The sequence below is a fragment of the Amphiura filiformis genome, chromosome 4, assembly GCF_039555335.1.
Source record: "Amphiura filiformis chromosome 4, Afil_fr2py, whole genome shotgun sequence".
In the NCBI taxonomy this organism is placed as follows: Eukaryota; Metazoa; Echinodermata; class Ophiuroidea; order Amphilepidida; family Amphiuridae; genus Amphiura; species Amphiura filiformis.
In genome coordinates this window covers 42,341,265-42,364,173 of record NC_092631.1, presented here as the reverse complement: position 1 = coordinate 42,364,173, position 22,909 = coordinate 42,341,265, and the positions used below count along the sequence as shown (strand labels likewise).

At 36.5% G+C, this 22,909-nt stretch overlaps 1 protein-coding gene across 1 annotated transcript in view; it reads left to right on the top strand.

Annotated features, from left to right (window-relative positions):
- The window catches only part of LOC140149837 (carbohydrate sulfotransferase 9-like), a 132,924-nt gene that overhangs the window by 31,789 nt on the left and 78,226 nt on the right, over positions 1–22,909 (top strand). Inside the window, 1 exon segment of the mRNA XM_072171870.1 lies at positions 9,010–9,080. Within this exon segment, the coding sequence (XP_072027971.1) occupies positions 9,010–9,080 (71 nt within the window).

The following is a 22,909-nucleotide window of genomic DNA, read 5'->3' as shown; positions in this document are numbered from 1 at the left end:
AAGTTAATAATGAACCCAAAAGTGAATTTGATACACCCCAAGATGAATTTGATGCACCTATTCAGACAAATACTACACTTGTAGATACGGCTCCTGTTCAAACTTTGACCCAAACAGATACACCTTCAGTTTAAGCAGAAGAGCAACTTACACATGAAGAAACTAAATTACTTTTAATACTATATATGTATACTTTTATATTTGAAGTTATGAGGCCCGAAAGTTTCCATGATTCCAGGGTTCAGACCAACCTTAACAAAATTCCTTCAATTATTAAACCAATTACCCCACCTAAAGCAGTTATAATAGAAACAATTGTAATTCCTTGCTCGCGAAATAAAGTTCTACGGCGTTCGTTTAAGGTCATGTCTTCATTTAGCACTTCATGCGCTCGAATTGACTTCTGAATTTGCCATCGTATTCATGGATTAGATCATCATATAGCTTGATTTCTTCTTATAGTTTTTCAATTTCTCTTTTGTTTTCTTCAGAAATATCTTCTTCATCAGCAACAGCTTTAAGTTAGGTTATGAACAGTTGTTTTAATGTTTTTAAGTGAGCGATTTAAACCCCGTATTTCACAAAGTGATAATGATCCTTCAGGGTCAATTGCAAGATCAGTTTGAAAGCTAGTTTCCAGAAATTGCTCAATGTTTTCTTCTTACCATAGATTTAATACAGTGTTTTGTACACACAAATAATAGGCTTTAACCCTAACCCTCCTGAATACTACTAAATACTACTTATGCGCTGTTCGTGCATGCATCCCACGTGGTGTGATGACCCAATTGCCCTAAGTGATATGTTATGGAGCCCCGTTCCCGATTTCATTATAATCGGATGGAGACACCATGACCTCGCTAACCTAACCTTTTTAACTATTTTTAAACATTTAGGCACGGTTTCGCTGGCCAGCGAAGCCCAAGACCCGTGGCAAAGTGTCGCCGACCGAGTGCTTGGCATGCGAGGGGTCTCGGGTTCGAATCCCACCCAGAGCAAACAACTTCTTACCTTCTTTTCTCTCTTTATTATTTCCTTCTTTCCCTTCCCGTCGCCAAAAAGCCCTTGGGCGGTTAGGATTAGGTTACCACTATCGAAACTCAGTATAGGCTTCCTTAACCCTAACCCTCCTGAATACTACAAAATACTACTTGATATATGCGCTGTCCGTGCATGCATCCCACGTGGTGTGATGACGCAATCGCCCTAAGTGATATATAGGCACGGTGTCGCTGGCCAGCGAAGCCCAAGACCCGTGGCAAAGTGTCGCCGACCGAGTGCTTGGCATGCGAGGGGTCTCGGGTTCGAATCCCACCCAGAGAAAACAACTTCTTTCCTTCTTTTCTCTCTTTACTATTTCCTTCTTTCCCTTCCCGTCGGCAAAAAGCCCTTAGGCGGTTAGGATTAATGGTATATGTGCTATGTTAATTGCGCATTGTGTACATATTGTATACTAAATTAAGAGGAGGGATTACAATTTTATTTTCAGCTAAAAATAAAAGTAAACATTACTCGTAAATTCAATGGTATTTATTTAAATGTCACACAGTACCACGGTATGATAAATGGGAGGGGGGGGGTATCGAGAACGAGGAATAGGGAGAGAGTGATATGAATGGAGAGATACGCACCGGATACGCACATTTATTGCTTTAAAATTAGTTTATAATAAAAACATTGCTTGACCAACATTTAAAAAACAGCGTAATGTGTGCAATTGTGTTCATTAAACATTTTAAGAGAGTTTATCCCATAGACTCAGATGGTAGGTGGAAGATGGGGGTCATCAAATTCTGTTCATATTCTGTGAATCAAACATATGTCCATGAGTATTTACAGTGGAGGTATTAAAAAATTTTGAGGACCCCCACTGGGAGATACTGGGCCCCCTTCAAATTGCCCCCCATGATTGCCTTCTCAGACACAAAGACTTTGAAATAAGCACCAACTTTTGACTAGAGCCACGTAATAACACGCATCTGCAGACATTTTATTTATACTTCACGGTAATTATACACATTTTGTCTCGACATAACAATTAAAAATTCTTTGGACAACATTTGGGTTGTTACATTTTCAGAGAGGGGTGTAATGGCCTTTTCAGCAATTGTATAAATGTATAAAAGTTTGAGAGTTCCTCAATATTTTTGTCAAAGTTATTTACTTGTTGGATAAAGAAGATATAGGTTAAACAATTGAGGAAATACAAATCATGGAGACTTTTTCCGTTTTAAAAAGAGCACATTTTACTTTATGCTCTTTTTCAGAAAAGAGCAAAATTGCTGCGATATTTTCATGCTAAACTCAGGTTCGGTGATTTTCCAAGCTTGAAAAAGAAATTTGATGAAAAGGGAGCCTATAAGAATTAAACAACATCAACAACACTATTACATAATAAATAGGGCCTAAATTGTGTTAAATAAATGCTTAGACCAGGACTATTCCATAATTAGTTGGGGGGTCAGTACCAAACTTCTGATTTAAAATAACCTTTTTGCATCATGCTTTATGCATCCTCAAATGAATATTAGGGCCTACAATAACTATTTCCTATCACTATGTAGTGAACAACAAAGACAATAATATATTGGAACACTACATTGATCAAGTAGGGGTGTTATTGTGCAAAACATAAAAATGCTTATCTATGATTCTCGGTTTTTGAAATGCAAATCATGCTGCTGATATTAAATGGATTTTGGGGTTTATATTGAGGGTTATGTGATGGTCAATAAACTAGTATACTGTTCTCTTTCATCTAAGTGACCTCTGTCTATTAAGTGGGCGCAGACCACCAAATAACCTCTCCATCATAGTGAAAAGCATGTAAAAATCAACATTTTTAAGCGACAATTCGACAACACATGACAATATTTTTCATTTTTTACGTCATCTTTAGCTATATTAAATAAAACCTAATTTTTCACTTAAGCTCCAATTTTGTCTATCTTTACAGGTTCAGATTTTATGAACAAATGTTAGAAAGTGATGGTGCTATTTCAACACCGAAACTAGTACTAAAACTGGCTCTGTTAGCAGTTATTCGGAGACGGTCTACTTTTCATGTGAAATCGAACTCGCTATTGCCATGGCAACTGCCTTCTCTCTGAAATATCCTAATACATGTTTCTTAAAATTAAAGAATCCATGTATATCAATAATATACTTATAAAGTGTAATACAAACTTTTTCATGCAACAAATTGCTCAAAATGAAGAAAATGTGTCAATTTGGGGTAAAACTGCCCAAAATCCAAAGATCAGAGATTATTGGGGAAATTCGCTTAAATATTAGTATATATGGCCATTGCCATGGCAACTGCCTTCCCTTTGAAATATCCTAAAACGTGTAGCTTAAAATTAAAGAGTCCATGTATATACTTACAAAGTGTAATACAAATTGCTCAAAATGAAGAAAATGGGTCAATTTGGGGTCAAACTGCCCAAAGGTCATAGGTCACAGAAAAAATGTTGCTGTCATCTGGGATGAGGGAGGCAACAAAAGTTGGTATTATTGTGTTTTACCGTGATGATAATGGGGACGAAACGTAGGGGGGGCAAAACCTTCGAGTGGATCACCTGATGCGCGTTGGTACCGATAGCGGAGATGACATTTAGCAGAGACCACACGGCACTGATGATATCTAGGACACTATCATGCAGTAGATTGAGATTTTGTCTGTGACAGTTATCAGTTTCCGTAGCAACATAGCAACTAGCCATTTATATTACTTTAAATTTTACTTCTTATTGTGGAGATGTCCTTAAAAATGTTACTCCAAAATAGCCAGTATCGGGAATAATAAATTTTCTTTCCCTGATCTTATTTTAACATACCACTGTCACCGTAGAAGGGCTAGGGTTAATACAAGAAATGCAAGAAATTGCTAGAAATGTAAAAACAGTAAAATCAATTAAACTATCAAATTGTATAAAAGTCTGCAGTGCAAAAAACTACATGTTTTCTTAATGTAACGTATGTTGTGTGTCTATTTCGTTTTTCCAATTAATATTGTTATGTAATGTTTAACCTGTTGTCGAGCCTTTTCTATATGAAGTTTGCGGGCCTGGTTCAAAATTGGGTTAAAAAGTGTGCATTGGGTCAGAAATGGTCGTAACTCAACATTTGAAGATTTGATACTACTTCTAACTGCATAAATAGATTGATTGACCAATAAAACATAGACTAGACACCAGAACCAAGTAAAAAGACCCAAAAATTACAAATTTTGGCTAATGTGACTTTCAGGGGAAAATGCGGCCATTTTGGATTTTTGCCGTGCACATTCTTTTTTTGTAATTCAGGCTTAACTTTTTGTAATTTCATGTTGAGATAGGCCTAGGTTAAATAGAACATACAAAAAACCTTATCCCGAAGCAAAACAAAACAAAACCCATTTATAGCCCAATCCTAGTATTAAGATCCACCCCAGGTTATTATGATTTAGTACTTTGGGGTATGGGGCCCTACTAGGCCTAGTTCCTATATAGCTAAAGTACTGATGCATGTGAAATGATTAAGAATCAGAATAGGAACTTGTGATTTTCATAATAATCATATTACCACTAACATGTATGAATACGAGCTTATGACATGAGGTAGGGGCTCATATTCAAAGAGCATTATCTACTGGCGATTTATCCAATATGCTGTAAGAGAACACCTACCCTTTACATGATTTGCATTCTTAAATGTAATAACTGACTATTGGCTCAAGAAAAGGGACTGCTACAGTGAAAATATATTTACATTTGATGTTGGTGTTGATTTGATGCTGGTGTTGTATACAGCATCATTATACCAATGCCACATATTGTGTTTTATGAAAAGTAAATAAGTCTCCATGATTTTTATTGCATTATATAAATGACCTATGTACAGAGGTTCTCTCCTGTAATGAACAATTTGAGAAAGATTGAGGAACTCCTACAATGACGTCACAAAGTAGAGGGATATTTCACTTGTTTGCAAATGTTGTAAAATGTGAAATATGAGCCCCCACCCTGTTCATAAATGGAACATCTCAATATAAACATTTGTTGTTTTATATTTTTCATAAAGACAAAGGATGAAAATGGTGTGTAGAAAAATTTACTTTTATAGATGCTTGTTTTAGGTGCCAAAAATTTGTTCAAAAATGGTATAAAACGGCATTTTACAAGTCAGGGAAATACGTGTTAGGGGGCATATTTTAGGGGGTCTCATATTTCCCAGGAGGAGGCATAGCAGATTGTTTTATACTGATTATTATGAACACTTATCCGAACCTATTAAATTGCCAAAATATGGTTGAAATTTGCTGACCCCCATCTTCCACCTTTTCCCCATGGCATATGTATTTCTCAGATAATGTCTCTTAAATACACCATGGTTAGGATGGTCAAATGGTAAAACGTAATAACTTACACACATAGACAAGCACGCATGTCCATCGATTTACCATATAATAGAAAAGTAAATCCTATTATTCTTTATGTTTTGTGGTCAATCGTACATACTGTGTGTTTTCAATGGGCAGATGAGCAACGATTTACCTTTACCATGAATAGGGTTTTACACTTTCAGTGTACGTAATTATACCCACAGAAGAGACAACGTAAATCATGTTTTTAATGAACTTTGCCCGTGTGAGATTGCATATAGGCCTAAAAATAAAGGTCATTATCTATCATGCTCATAATGATCGGTGTTTATTTAATCGTAAAACATCATTTTTGAATCGTTTATAGTTTCTTTTATTCCAATCAAACATAATGGCAAATTAATCTAGAAATAATACCAATCATTGAATATGTCAGTTAAAATTGATGTTTGTGTCTTATACATTGCGCATGTGTGTCTTTTAATGTGCAATTTGCCTTGGAACTTGAAACATATTGACCAGCAAGTGACATGTGCACTTTTTATTACTTCTTTTTTAATTCATGGTTTTCTTTTTAGTTTGATTGTTCGTTTTATCTTCTTTTATTTCTTTTTAGTAATTTCTTTGCTTTTTTTTTTTTTTGGTTTGGTTTCCTTTCTTTGGGGGTGGTCTTTAATGACTTCTTTTTGTTTGACTTTGCTTGAATTCTTTGAGGTATACTTTCGTAGGGTCGGGAATTACTGGTTTGGACGGAGAAGTTTGGCAAAACAATGGACATAGGTTGGTAGATGTCGTTGCATTATTTTGCTATCTACGGCAGATAACATTGATGAATTTGCATCCCACATATCCGTGTGATGTTTGCTTGACGGTGCCCTTAGTGTCATAGCAAATATAAAAGATAGTGAACGATTTTCCAAAAAGATTTTCAACTTTATAACTATCCAAATTGCTATGTTTTAAAATGTTTGAGGCTACGTATAAGGTATTCTATTACCCCACGACCCATTATTCAAAATCGCGCACTGTGATTTGTTGAAACGCGTCACGTGACAGACCATTAATTAGCGATAAAGTGTCAAGGGCAACGAACTTTATGTTCTTCTATCATCACAGCGCACAGCAGAGCGCACATCACACCTGCTTATGTAGGGGAGAATGGAATGTCAGGGGTGTGTTATTGTATGTGCATACCTGCTTATAGGGGAGAATGGAATGTTAGGTTGTGTTATTGGAATGTGCATACGCTTTGGCTACGCGTATGCGCTCCACCTTGAGGTAAACAACTTGAATTATTTGGGCAAAAAATTTGATATTTTCTCTTTAAATCACACTATTTTGTGGTAATAGAATAGAAATAAAGGGTGCAGCATTATCCTTTACACGCAAATAATGTGTCTCGGCAGTAAAAACGTTTAAAAATTGGGTTCGGCTGCACCTCACCCATTATTTACGTTTTTGCTGCCTCGGACACATTATTTATGTGTAAAGGATAATGCTGCACCCTTTATTTCTATTCTATTACCACAAAATAGTGTGATTTAAAGAGAAAATATCAAATTTTTTGCCCAAATATTTCATTAATTATACGTCTTATTCGACTTAACTTATCGATCTTGATTTTGGTTTTTGGACAATAACTCTGCAGTTACGCCATCGATCTTAATGCAATTTAGCACACATGTCAGAAACATGATTTGCTATCATATCACAACATATGGAGGAAATCAATGAATATTTGGATAGCGGTCAGTTACCATAGATTTAATACAGTGTTTTGTACACATAAATATTAGGCCTTAATGGTTTATGTGCTATATTAATTGCGCATATGTACATATTGTATAATAAATTAAGAGGAGGGATTAAATTTTGTATAAAAATATGTTCAGCTAAAGATAAAAAAAAATACTCGTAAAAGCCGAGTTGTTTTACGCTAAAAATAATGATGTCGCCCGTGTTATATGAGACGATAGATGCCCGCAAGCGGCTACAAACAATGCCTTTATTCTCATTCTTAAACACATCAATTCAAATAAAAATATCATACATATTTTAATCAAATTAAATCTACATTTTGCAAGGAATTACCTAGGGCTTAAAATCGATCAGTCTCGTTGTTGCTGTGCGCCTCCGGTTGGTCCAAATAGCGAGTACACGTATCGCGTTGACGCACACGCGCTGACCCGTGTGATATCGTGTCATATCACACGGGTAAAGCTGGGTAAGAACCAATAAGATTGCAGGAACGTTCTCAAGTGTTTAAGAATACTATTTAAATGCATCTTGAATAGCATGATATTTTAAGCATGTTAGGGTAACACGGCTCTATGGCCGAGCGGTTAAATTAAGGCGTATGGCACAGGCGCAGTGAAACGCGGGTTTGACCTGAATATGTTTAGTTTTCTTTTTCTTTATTTTTTTACTATTATCTTACAATATCCTTCATCATATAATTTTGTGTCATTCTATAAGTTTTTGCCAATGTTCGTCCTTCTTTTTTCTTTGTTCTCAGACAAAATGAAATTTGACTCAGTATCATGCAGTTTAGAGCGCTAATCGCGAAATGTGTGTAAGTTAGCATAGGGGGAGTTTCCAGTGACCAGTACCTAAATGTATAAATTTTTTTATCATCAATTTTATTATGATTGAAAAGGCTATCATCTACTCCCAAATCGTGTGCAATATGAAGCCCATGCGACATTCTGAAGAGTTATGAGACAAAAACCAAATTTAGCTTTCGCCAGAAAATCATCAGGCTCCGTTTTGAACTCTGCAACATTAATTGGTGGGGCAATAGGAGGGATATGGCTTACAGGAGGGTTGAGGCTACGCGTAGAACATTACTTGAAAAACATCCATCAAAATTTACGTGACTGGGAGTGCAATTGACCACGTGTTCCAACACAATATTTATATGATTGTGGGTCACAGAGGTCGAAAGTTGAATAGACCTATTATCTATATTAGATATATATGTGCTTTATTTATAAGTTAAAAAGTGGTTTACTCCCAAATATTTTCACTGATTTTTTTAAGGAAAATAATACGTTCCATTCTTATGGACCAGGTCAGCTGAACTGTATAGACCTCACAACTTCAGAACAGATCTTGCAAATAAAACAATAAAGACAAGGCCCATTAAGATGGAATGTTATTAATCTCAATAATTATTCGTAACTGTAACACCGTTAAATGATTTAGTAACCTGTATAAAGATTATCTTGTATCACAATATGAGTTGTAATTAGATTGCTTAGGGTGTTATTTATTGATCATGTTGATTTCCAATCAATATTTTCTTGATTCGAATCTCGTCAAACCATTCTTTTTATTATCTCGCCATAGCAAACACACTTGTCTGTCTCACCTGTGTTGTCCTGTCTCGTTTTACACATTGTCGTTTTGTCGCTCCATAATGTCTCTCGTCTCTGCATGTAGCATTTAAGTTAGTAGCCCTCTCATAAAATTCTTTAAGGGTGGCTAAACCTTGTCCGAGCATTGTGCTCTTTTTGGTCATCCCTCCACGGTAATAGCGTATGTTTTGTTTTATATGATTTTGGGTAAATAAAACAAGCTGAAACCGAAACATAAGCACTCTTGGAAATCAGCTGGGCATTTACGATATACGGAAATTTATTTGACAGATCTAACGGAGAAGATGGAGACGGGAAATACAAATGTTTTGGAAAGTGCATATGTACCAAGAATCAGACAGGTAAGGCCTACTCCCCATTCCAGAAAAAATACAACACTTATTTTTTTTTATGAAAAGAAATATTACCCTGCTTCGCCAAATGAACCAAAGCTAACTCCTAATTCTTTGTTTCCTGGCAACAAAATTTAGATTTTAATAATTGGTAAAAAAAAACACGTATTTTAGGGTATTTTTCGTATGCTGTGACAATCAAGCCCAAAGACTAATTTCAAGTTATGATTTCTGATATGTGCCCCAAAATATTCCATAATAATTATTAAAGGTTATGTATGTTGTCATCAGATATTAGTTTTCATTTGTTTTGATATTTATCTTCATTGGTCTGAACATGGGCAACTCTGGAAACTCTATGCAATAATACTTTGCTTAATGGAGATTTAATACTAGAAGTCATAAAGGCCACAGTAGTATTAATGGTGGCGCTATTACAGTAGTCATGTGAATAATCGTGATTGGTTTGTGTTGAGGTAATGTGTTATTTAGAACTGATGTATACAGAGTAATGAGTCTGATTTGCCTGTGGTGATTTTATGCACTATTTCAAGAATTACTAATATGATATTAGATTATTCTAGAATAGTAAAGAATTAGAAATAATACCTGGAGAGTAATTGATTAGCAAAAGCTCTATGCAGTTCTAAGACGGAAGTCTGTGAAATTCATGTAAGCCGGTATTGGGAAAAACGTTACCATAATAGTGCACAATATTGTGCTGTTGACTCAAAGAAAGACCGAAATATCTCCATCAACGAACTGTGGTATTTTGCTGGACTAACAGAGTGTGTCATCTGTCTGTCAAGTGGAGCAGAATGTTTGCTCAAGAGATCTCCAAGAGAGGAGTTTACGGTCAACATAGTAATTCGGCGAAAATCCTGTCACAACCATTCAACTTAATATATTGTACCAATATGGATCGTAATATAAGGAAATGATCTTGGAATATCTTCAACACATAACAGGCTATAATATCTGAAAATTTGATCATTCAAATCGTATTATTTTGGAAGTAGCGATGTTTCGAAGTTGGCCGAGTGGTCAAACCCCTATGTCGCAAATCAAGAACTTCACATATTTGTGTATTGTGCTTAAAAGGAACACAATGGATATGCCTTGAAATAGTATTAAAATGTACTTTATAATGTATTCCTACAAGAAAAAAAGAAAAACACCATCCCTATATTGCAAAAAAATGATTTATTTACAATTGAATTTTGCTACAATACTTCGTGCAACCTACGTTACATTGACATGTTATCTAACCCTTGATAACCTTTTTATCAATTCAGGTATCATGTTTTGCCTTTACAATGTTAAACTAATAGCTTGGAAATAAAATTCATGACTGATAACACAATGTGGGTATCCATTTCAGAGAAAAGCAAGACAAAGTACCATGATCTACGACCGTATGGTTAAGGAAAGTAACCTACGTTACCAATTTTCTGAAAATCAAACGGTAGAATATATACCTGGTAGGTAGTAAACATTAGCACGTGATACCCTGATAAAAGTGAAATAATGTTGTTGCACTCCTATTATTAACAGAACATTTGGAAATTTTAGAAGTTTAAATGAAACATCCGTTACTGAAACATACGTTACCAGTATTTGTACGACCATGATTAAATTTAAGAAAATCACAACAGACTCCGCCTGCACGGCTAGCAATGTACAACATGTTTATTTTTTTGAGTTCTTAACAGTGACACAATGCAATATGAGGAACTATTATGGAACTTATTTGGTGGCATATGTCAAACACATTAAACAAGAAACTGTTTGATCCAATACTTGCATAAGATTCTCTAAAGTACCAGATAATAGCGAACATTATGAAAGATAGATATTAGATTACTTATTCTACATCGTCCTGTATTCAAATTTACACCCACTCCAAGTTTACGTGCTCATATTTGTCTGGATCAAAATTCAGAGTGTTAGCTCTGATTTTATATATGTAAACATTAGAATAACATTTTATTTTCCCCATTTTTGGAAATCCGAATTGCTCGTTTTTAGTGCAGCTAGGATAGTGAAAACATAGTCATCAGAATTTTGGACTAAGACTGTAGTAGATCGAGGGTTTCCATTGGGTAGACATGATCGTGGACATTGCAGTATATTGGATCAAGAACCGAGACCATCAAAAGAATCTCATCAGATCTTCAGCTAATCAAGATAACCAGGTTTAGATAAATAATCGTAGTAAAAAAATATTTGTAATATTTCTAAGATTAAACATTACATGAGTTTGTATTGTTATTTGATTGACAGCCATACTGCACCAAATGATAAGCAATCTGTTGTATATAATAAACAGTGTGTTTGCGCGTCGGCAAGTAGTTGGGACACAGATTGGTTCAAGATTGGAAGAGGCTTACGACAGGGCTGTGTGTCATCACCAAACCTAAAACATCTACTCGGAAGATATAATGAGAACAGCTTTGGAGGGGTTTAAGGTGGAGTGAAGTTTGGCGGTACAAGAATTACTAACCTGAGGTACTCCGATGATACCACTCTTATTTGTAGCAGCAGAGTAGAGCTGATTGATCTTTTGAAGCACATCAAAGAGGCAATCGAAGAAAAACACCTTCTCCTGAACACATATAGAAGACAAACAAAAATAATGGTTGTAGACAGATATCGGAAAAGTGATGAGTTTGTGATAGATGGACAGCAGATTGAGAAAGTGAAGCGATTTGAATATCTGGGTTCAATGATTAAAAACAGTGGTGACAGCACAACTGAAATTAAGAGAAGACTGGCTATTGCAAGGACAACTGTGCAGGGCATGTCAAGCATTTGGAAAAGCAGAGACCTATCCATTGACCTCAAGGTACGCCTACTTTGTGCAACTGTGTTTTCCATTGCCACTTATGGATGCGAGTCTTGGGCTATGACCAAGAATGATAGGAAAAGAGTAGATGCTTTGGAGATGTGGTATTACAGGAGGCTTCTACAAGTGACATGGAAGGACAGGAGAACAAATTCCTGGATCCTCTACAAGATTGGTACAAGTCTAACCATCAGAAGTGGCATAATGGAGAGAAAGCTAGACTGCGCTGCATTCCTTTTTTTTTTTGATAAACAATTCATACGCTTCCATGCATGAAACCATTTAAAATCTATGACGAAACACATCACATCTCCAGTGACTGCCATGCCCAGAGAAAAAAGGACTGCGGTAGTTGGATATGACATGTGTGCCCCACCATATCTTAACACATAGACTCAGCCTCTTTCATCTCGAATCTGAGATGAATGTTAATGAAGTAAAAATCAATGTGGGAGGTAAATCTTAACCAATAACAGATAGGCAAGCATACATGTTTATGCATTATCCTAACCCACTGTGTTCACTGAACCCAACCCACGTGGGGTAGCTCTATCTAGGTCAGGTAAACTTTTATTCAGATTTCATTTGACAGCTTAACCATCGCATATACGTGCGCGACGTTAAGCGTATACATTGGACATTGTGCAAATAATACGCGCTGGACGGCTATTCAAACAGCTTAATTGGTAAAAAACACAGGATATGTGCATAAACAGCCAAGACTGCATTTTTAATGAGGTAACATCATACCCACTATAGAGTGCATATTTCATTGTATATTCGAAATGCAGTAGACCAGTTTTCTCATGGATATCTGAGCTGTTGAATCAGAACAGGAATGATGAGTGTTCCAGTTCAGAGAGATTAATTTAGGGAATGATAAATTAAACTGGTCTACTACAGTAGACTAAGAGAAAGCTGAAGTACTTAAGCCATCAGGGGCGTAGCAAGAACCTCGGGGGCCCATGGACAAGATACAGTGCGGGGCCCTTTTAGCAGGGCCGGATTTACCATTGGGATAGAGGGACCCCTAAAATTGCCCTCTGCATATTCTTCTTAGCCCGACAACAGTATGTTTTGGACCAAAATATGGCAAAATTGCAAAATTTTGCGCGCTTCGGGCATATCATACTAGCCTTTACATTGAAAAGTTAGGCTTCATTTTAGGCTAAAATGGTCTGAAATTAAAATTTATTTCGCGCGCAAATGTCCTAGTAAGATCGGAACAAAATATGCTTATCTCCCTCTAATATGCAATGCCTCTGCACTGTCGATCTTATAGTAGGCCCCCAATTTGTAATCCAGACTTGGCCTCTTGAGTACACATGCCTTCCTAAAAAAATAACGGTGAGTTTGGGCCTCCAAATTTTGGCCTGACCAAGGTAAATTCGGCCCTGCCTTTCAGCATCTCCTTAATCATCGCTTATTTCAGGCTCTTTTGCTTCGGGCCCCTGAACCCTCGGGGCCCATGGACTTCGTCCACCCTGTCCCCCCGCTTGCTACGCCCCTGTCAGAAAAACAGATTTTGCAAAGGGCTATGGGATGCAGACGTGAAGCTAGTTTCTAACCAAGGAATGCTAGGTGGCAACGCACTTGGCATCAGATCGAGTGAGATGCGTACTCGTGTGAAGACTGCAGCAGCGCTACACAGCGCCACCTGACACAGAGAGAGAGAAGCTTTGTCCAAAAATGTTGGATACAAACTTCAAAATTACTCTGTGGTCTCTTTAAATATTAAAGCATAGGACTTGTTATTGCGGCCTTCCTGTTATTGGCCTATGTATTAACATGCATAAAAGTGAAAAACTCCAAATAATATGTATTTCAGGCTGAAATGGCCTGGAAGGTATAAATCAAAAACTATGGGTCACAGAAATAAGTCACTCAGAACTTTTTCAAAAATCCAGCTCAATACATTGGTATACATTTTTGTCAAATGAATACATTTTCACTCTTTGAAAAAAATAGCGTAAAAACGGGCATTTTTGGTAAAAATAATGAAAAATGCATGTTCTAACCCAAATTTCGCCTCAATTTGGTATCATGGAATATGTTCATAGATATAAAATATTCATATGTCCTCTATTACTCTTGATTACATATGCAGTCGATTTTAGTTTGAAGTTGTGGCTACTTTTTGATTTGACATATGTGGGTTCAAAATAGCAAAAGTAAAAAAAAAAAATTCTTTAACCAAAATATCTCAGCTCACGTCACCTTTCAGAAATGCAAGCCGGGTTAAACGAATTGAGGAGACTCTAAAGAATAATTCAAACCGGGCTGGAACCGTTGTCTAAAAATGTTGCACGGAACCCTATGTAGCCAGAAAGTGGCCTCTCTAGTAATAGCCCTCTATTTCCTTTCTGCCGTTGGCGTACCAGAAGACATAGACAAATGCTTTTTTACGGGAACATACGCGTATTGGGCTATTCCATTTAAAATTCCTACTACCCCTGTGGAAGAGTTGGTGGAAGTCTTCCATAGAGGGAGTATAAGTTTTGAATAGATTAGACAATTGGGTAACTTCTATTTGAAATACTCACTCCACTGAGGAAGATATAGGTAAAGCCATAGCACAGGGGGAGTATGTGTTTCGAAATGATTATCCCTGACCAATAACATACTCCCACTGTGGAAAATATTTTCAAAATGTTCCACATGGGTAGTGTGGATTTCAACTGGAATAGCCCATTGTTATTCGGGTTAGGCACTGACCCATATAGTCGGGCTCTCATTCACGCACGGATGGGAATATTGTTCACTTTATGTTTGATACGGTTTCTAGACTGAAATTTTGGGTAGAACACGCTCCCGTAATCCACTTTAATTAAAAATGTGCCCAAAATGCTTTTTCCGGGGCGGGGGGTGCCCCTAAAATGGGGGTCAAAATTACTAAAAACATGTATTCTAAGGCCAATGGTGGTGATGTTGGTGTCTAAATATATGTTTATGGACATGAGAAAGTCATTTGGACAGTTTACGAAATCCAAAATAATAATAATATTTTATTTTTATATAGCGCAATACATAAAGGGATCACAAAGCGCTTTACAGCAATAAAACAAAGATATAAATGTACAAGATTTTTAGGATTAAAAGACATAAAAACAATATTTTAGAAGGCAAATATATATATATATAAATACCAGAATCAGCAAAAGATACATAATAAATCAATCAAATAAAAGACCTGAAACAAAATATATTGCAAGAGGGAAATGCATGAAGCATTGGAGAGCGAGAACAAGACCGACAAATGCAATATATTAAGTAAAAGTCAAAAAGCAACATACATGACATATGGCCTACCAAACGAACAATGCGATAAAATTAATGCAACACCAGGCACATTGCACTTGAAAATCTGCACAAGGCACACGAGAGCAAAGACGAGAAACAAAAAACAAATGCAATAAACAAGGTGAAGTCTGAAAAATGCATGGTATGACGAACATTTTGTATTAACAAGATATAACATGTATTAATTAGTATAAATAGTAGTACAAATGTATCATATTACAAAAACAACAAAGTAAATACACAAAGCATATTACACATGCACAATTTCACAAGGAAACTCGAGAGCAAATATCAAGATTAGACTAAGATATGCAACATACAAAGTGAAATACCAAACCATGGAAATGCATAGCGCACAAAACTAATATCATAAGTATAAAACTTACGTCAAAATGGGCATCAAACTTACAACAAAACAACCATGACAGCACCAAGCATATTGCACAAGGCATGAGAGCGAGCATGGAACAGGAACATAACAAATGCAATATGCAGAGTAAAATCGTTGAAAATGAGATACATCTTAAACATGTTAAATACACTACAGAAGCATGAAGAACTAAATATAGCTTATATAACATCATAATAGAGTCATAACAATAGCAATCAAACATACAATCAAAGCGAAAAATACAAAGTATATGCACTAAGTGTACACTAAGCAAATTGCACGTGGAAATGCACAAGGCAAAGGGCGCATGAAGACAAGAGTAACAAAAAAAGTGCAAAAAACATAGTGAACACTCAGAAACAAACTGAACATGCAGAAAATCAATACTGCACGGGGAAACACCAGCAAAGAACAAAGGCAAAATACGAACAAGGCGGCAGGACATCCAATGCAGTATGCAAAATCAGAGAGCAAGTTATAAAACATGACGAAATAGCATTACACAATCATTGCTTTAAAATAAGAAGTCTTGAGAGATTTTTAAAACTTGGCCAGAGATGTTGAGTCGCGAGTTTCAGATGGTAAATTGGCTTCCTTATGTTCCAAAATTCAAAATGGCGGTCAAAATGGTGAATTTTAACCAAACTTATTTGAACGGCTTTTCAGGCCAATGGTGGTGATTTGAGTGTCTGTGAATATGTCTGTGGACATGAACAAGTTATTTTAATAGTTTATCAAAATCCAAAATGACTGCCTTATACAAACAAATTCAAAATGGCTGCCAAAATGCCGAAAATTATTCTAACTTTTTTGAACGGCACTCTCGGGCCGATGGTCGTGATTTGGGTGTAGGTATATGTTTGCGGACATGATACAGTCATTTATATTGTTTATAAAAATCCAAAATGGCTGCCCTATGTCCCAAAATTCAAAATGACGGTCAAAATGTCGAATATTAGTCTATATCATTTGAACGGCATTCTCAGGCCAATGGTGGTGATTTTGGTGTCCAGTTTTATGTTTGGGGACATGACAAAGTCATTCAGCTAGTTTACAAAATAAAAAAAAAATGCCCTATGGTCCAAAATTCAAAATGAAGGCTAAAATAGTGAATTTTAGTAAACAATTGCTGGAAAGATATCCTTAGGCCGATGGTAGCGATACTGGTGTCTAGGTATATGTTTGTGACACATAGGCCCCTATAGTGTACATGATCAAGTCATTTAGATGATGGAATCTTAAATGGCTGCCCTATGCTAAAAAAATCAAGTGGTGGTCAAAATTGCAAATTTTATATTGATTTTACATAATTAACATATATACACCCCAACCCCATAGATACCCAAATTATTCAAAATATTCTTTAAACCAGGGTATTTGAAGATCTTGGTGACCATAATATGAAACATAATAATCATTATAACGCAATTAAGGAAAGTGATTCATCTTAGAACTACGTAGGGGGTTGTACCACCCCTAAGGTTTTTCATCCGCCATAAAAACAACACGCGTATTTTACGCCCAAACGACTTTAACTAATCGTAGATCCATCCTGTACGTTCTATGAAGTGATACAATTTTTACCCCAGCACCTTACCCGGTGCTCACATTAGGACGTCACAGCGATATTATGTGGGGAATATTTGTACTACTTTGTGTATCATTGGATAGACGAGACTCATAGCTATACATTGGTACCAAATACAAAATATGGCTCAGTAGTTCTAGGGTTAAACGTACTCGTGTTTCCACTTTTGATTTGTTATGAGTTAAATTAATAACAAGATATGTTTTCGAAATTGACTATACATAGAGTCCACTTTATTTTCATTTGAGCCTTATCTGGTAGTTGATATTTTTTGGTGGAAACCAGGCTCGAACTTTAAAAATGTGATTTAAGAAATGTATTCCTTTGACAATGGTAATGATGATGATTATGGTGATGATGATGGTGGTGATAATGATGATGATGATGATGATGATGACTACGACGACGACGGCGACGATGATGATGATGATGATGATGATGATAATAATCTAGAGATCCCTTGTTCGAATCACCGTCAAGTTTTTTATTTATTTTTCAAATGTCATTACCATCGCATATGAAATTGTAAACAAAACGCAAGGTACAGAAATTAGTCTTGGGATACTTGAGGACCATGAACCGTATTCGATCTTCCCCCCCTTCCCCCCCGTAACAATGTTGATCTGGGTCTTATGATCAGCCTCCGTGTTCGGACTCTGCAATTTTGAATCCTAATTTGTTTGGTCACGGGAGCCTAGTAGAACCCAACATTGATTGGAGGGGAGGGAAGGATGGGGTGTTAGCAAAATGTTAAGGTTTTAGCACTTCATTTGCATTCTTAATAAACAAGTAATAACTTTCAAATGAAATGACGCTTAGTCAAGTGTTTGCTTAAACATTGATGGGGGGGGGGGAGTAAAGGAATGTGAAACATTAATGTTACATTATTATAGAGCCTGTCTTGCTCAAGTGTTATGTACAACCAGACATGCGTTTTTCTCGCTTCATAATATTTTACAAAGTGAGCCTGTTTTAACACACAGATGCATAGCGAAGCATATAACCAAAGGGGTGACACTAAATTCACGGTTGTTCTATTAGCAACGCAAAACCTATAAAAAATTCCGCTGGTTTACTAGCTAGAAAGTGAGGCCAGTTATCGATCCGTTATAGCTCGTTATGAATAATTCATGTTCGACCCCTTGGATCATGTTAATTGATATTGGCAAATAACAACGTTGTTCGTTTTGCGAACTTTGCTTGTTCAATGAGAGTATAGCACGCCCCCAATACATCTGGGCACAAACCCGGCGAAAACGATCCAGAACACCGAATTCTTTCATTTCGGATGTAATTAAATCCATTTTTTTTTAAACTTCAAAGAAATTCACTTTGTGTTGGAAATATGATTTTGAATTTCCAAATCATTATCTAAAACAAAATTTGTTTTTAAATGGACTGTAAATAGTTCACTTTATTTTTATTTGAGCCTTATCTGGTAGTTGATATTTTTTGGTGGCAAACTAGGCTCGAAGTTTAAAAACGTGATTTAAGAAATGTATTCCTTTGACAATGGTAGTGATGATGATGATTATGGTGATGATGTTGATGATAATGATGATGATGATGGTGATAATGTTAATGATGACGACGAATCACTGTCAATTTTTTTTATTTATTTTTAAAATGTCATTACCATCGGAAAGGAAATTGTAAACAAAACGCAAAGTACGGAAACTAGTCTTGGGACATTTGAGGACCACGCACCATATTCGACCCCCTCCTCCCCCGTAACAATGTTGATTTGGATCTTATGAATAGTCTCCGTGTTCGGACTCTGCAATTTTGAATCCTAATTTGTTTGGTCACGGGAGCCTAATAGAACCCAACATTGATTGGTGGGGAAGGGGAGGGAGAGGGATGGGGTGTTAGAAAAATGTTTAGGTTTGAGCACTTCATTTGCATTCATTATAAACAAGTAGTAACCTTCAAATTAAATGACGTTTAGTCAAGTGTTTGCTTAAACATTGATATGGAGGGGGAAGGAATGTGAAACATTAATGTTACATTATTGTTTTGCCTGTCTTGCCCGCGTGTTATGTACAACCAGACGCACGTTTTTCTCGCTTCATAATATTTTGCAATGGTAGCCTGTTTTAACACACAGATGCATAGCAAAGCATATATAACTGTCTCTCTCGAGGACAACATTAGAACTTTTACAATGAAACAATTCCCAGTTCATTTCATTAAGATCCACAACATTCTCATCTATCAGGGGAAGTTCTTATACCCCAACACATGTGTACATTCATTGAATGACCTTTGAAGATTTGGGTACAAAAACTCATACTCTGCAACTTAAGGTCAAATTTTGCACTATGATTATGTAATTGAGGTTATTGGACTGTGCCATTGGACGAGGCTCTTGTGGTCCATAGTGTTTGCTTTGAAAGGATACCTTACGTAAGCAAATTAAATCGGCATACTCCCCTCAAACATGTTGAAGGACGAGCAAGGTCTGCTGACCTTTTATAACGAGAAGCTAATTATGTACTACGCATGTTTGTGCGTAAGCACACTTGTTTGTCATATACGCGTACTGTGTTCGCACACGTATCGCATTTTGAATAGTATGCGTATAATGCGCAATGCGTTTTGGGCGTTTAAACATTACTAGTAAAATGTACTGGAGATGTTTGTGCGTATGTGTATGATTTGAAAATTCAAAATCACAATTGCCAAACAAAGTGAATTTCTTTGAAGTTTATAAAAAAAACTGGATAAAATTACATCCGAAATGAAAGAATTCAATGTTCTAAGGTGTATGGCTCAAGGCTTGGATAGCGATTATCCATGCTGGTCAGCACTAGGATGGATAAGAGCTATCCAATGTCCATTTCACTAGGGCTATACATGCATTGGTCAAACATGGATAACTGCTATCCAATCATTGAGCCATACACCAGTAAGGATGTAGGCTTGGATAGCGATTATCCATGCTGGTCAGCACTAGGATGGATAAGAGCTATCCAATGTCCATTTCACAAGGGCTATCCATGCATGCATTGGTCAAGCATGGATAACTGCTATCCAATCCTTGAACCATACACCCTAATTAAAATCTATACTCATTTCTTTATTGATCATATTTTTGTTAAAATGTGAACCGACGTAGGTGTCATCTGAGATTTAAAAAAAGGGATAAGGTGCAGATTTGTTAAGTAAAAAACGGCGACAATGGGACTCGAACTCTAGATCTCGTGATCACAAAGCATTAACTAAACCACTACACTGTAGGAGGGCCGTTGTTAGTCGTGCAAATTTATTTATAATAAGTATCACGCTAACGGTCGACACAAACAGTTTAAAAATAAATCAATGTAATTTTCTTTCTTTAAATTTTGTCGACCGTGGGCAAATTATTGAATCAAAATTCCAAATTTATTTTTACAACCCAAATACATTGCAACAAATATATTCGGAGTAAACCGATGAAATTATGTCTATTTGATACGTTTCAGTTAAGTTTTCTATCACGCCACGGACCATACGTACATTGAATAAGTTAATATACATTATAAATCGATTAACTGTTCAGAGAGTTCCTCGTGTTGCAGCGGTAGAGGCGGTGACTTGTGAACTATAGGTTATAATGATAGCCATGAGTTCGAATCTTCTGTAGTGCTATTTTTAATAGTATTGCTTTTCCTATCCTCTTCTGTACGATATGTTTAAACGCTTTTTTACCTCAACTTCTTTCTTTCTTTCTTTCTTTCTTTCTTTCTGTATGGCTCAATGCTTGGATAGCGATTATCCATGCTGGTCAGCACTAGGATGGATAAAAGCTATCCAATGTCCATTTCACTAGGGCTATCCATGCATGGAAACTAGTCTTGGGACACTTGAGGACCACGCACCATATTCGACCCCCTCCTCCCCCGTAACAATGTTGATTTGGGTCTTATGAATAGCCTCCGTGTTCGGACTCTGCAATTTTGAATCCTAATTTGTTTGGTCACGGGAGCCTAATAGAACCCAACATTGATTGGTGGGGAAGGGGGGGGGGGAGGGGTGTGAGGAAAATGGTTAGGTTTGAGCACTTCATTTGCATTCATTATAAACAAGTAGTAACCTTCAAATTAAATGACGTTTAGTCAAGTGTTTGCTTAAACATTGATATGGAGGGGGAAGGAATGTGAAACATTAATGTTACATTATTGTTTTGCCTGTCTTGCCCGCGTGTTATGTACAACCAGACGCACGTTTTTCTCGCTTCATAATATTTTGCAATGGTAGCCTGTTTTAACACACAGATGCATAGCAAAGCATATATAACTGTCTCTCTCGAGGACAACATTAGAACTTTTACAATGAAACAATTCCCAGTTCATTTCATTAAGATCCACAACATTCTCATCTATCAGGGAAGTTCTTATACCCCAATACATGTGTACATTCATTGAATGACCTTTGAAGATTTGGGTACAAAACTCATACTCTGCAACTTGAGGTCAACTTTTGCACTATGATTATGTAATTGAGGTTATTGGACTGTGCCATTGGACGAGGCTCTTGTGGTCCATAGTGTTTGCTTTGAAAGGATACCTTACGTAAGCAAATTAAATCGGCATACTCCCCTCAAACATGTTGAAGGACGAGCAAGGTCTGCTGACCTTTTATAACGAGAAGCTAATTATGTACTACGCATGTTTGTGCGTAAGCACACTTGTTTGTCATATACGCGTACTGTGTTCGCACACGTATCACATTTTGAATAGTATGCGTATAATGCGCAATGCGTTTTGGGCGTTTAAACATTACTAGTAAAATGTACTGGAGATGTTTGTGCGTATGTGTATGATTTGGAAATTCAAAATCACAATTGCCAAACAAAGTGAATTTCTTTGAAGTTTATAAAAAAACTGGATAAAATTACATCCGAAATGAAAGAATTCAATGTTCTAAGGTGTATGGCTCAAGGCTTGGATAGCAATTATCCATGCTGGTCAGCACTAGGATAGATAAGAGCTATCCAATGTCCATTTCACTAGGGCTATACATGCATTGGTCAAACATGGATAACTGCTATCCAATCATTGAGCCATACACCAGTAAGGTGTAGGCTTGGATAGCGATTATCCATGCTGGTCAGCACTAGGATGGATAAGAGCTATCCAATGTCCATTTCACAAGGGCTATCCATGCATGCATTGGTCAAGCATGGATAACTTATATCCAATCCTTGAACCATACACCCTACTTAAAATCTATACTCATTTCTTTATTGATCATATTTTTGTTAAAATGTGAACCGACGTAGGTGTCATCTGAGATTTAAAAAAAGGGATAAGGTGCAGATTTGTTAAGTAAAAAAACGGCGACAATGGGACTCGAACTCTAGATCTCGTGATCACAAAGCATTAACTAAACCACTACACTATAGGAGGGCCGTTGTTAGTCGTGCAAATTTATTTATAATAAGTATCACGCTAACGGTCGACACAAACAGTTTAAAAAGAAATCAATGTAATTTTCTTTCTTTAAATTTTGTCGACCGTGGGCAAATTATTGAATCAAAATTCCAAATTTATTTTTACAACCCTAAATACATTGCAACAAATATATTCGGAGTAAATCGATGGAATTATGTCTATTTGATACGTTTCAGTTAAGTTTTCTATCACGCCACGGACCATACGTACATTGAATAAGTTAATATACATTATAAATCGATTAACTGTTCAGAGAGTTCCTCGTGTTGCAGCGGTAGA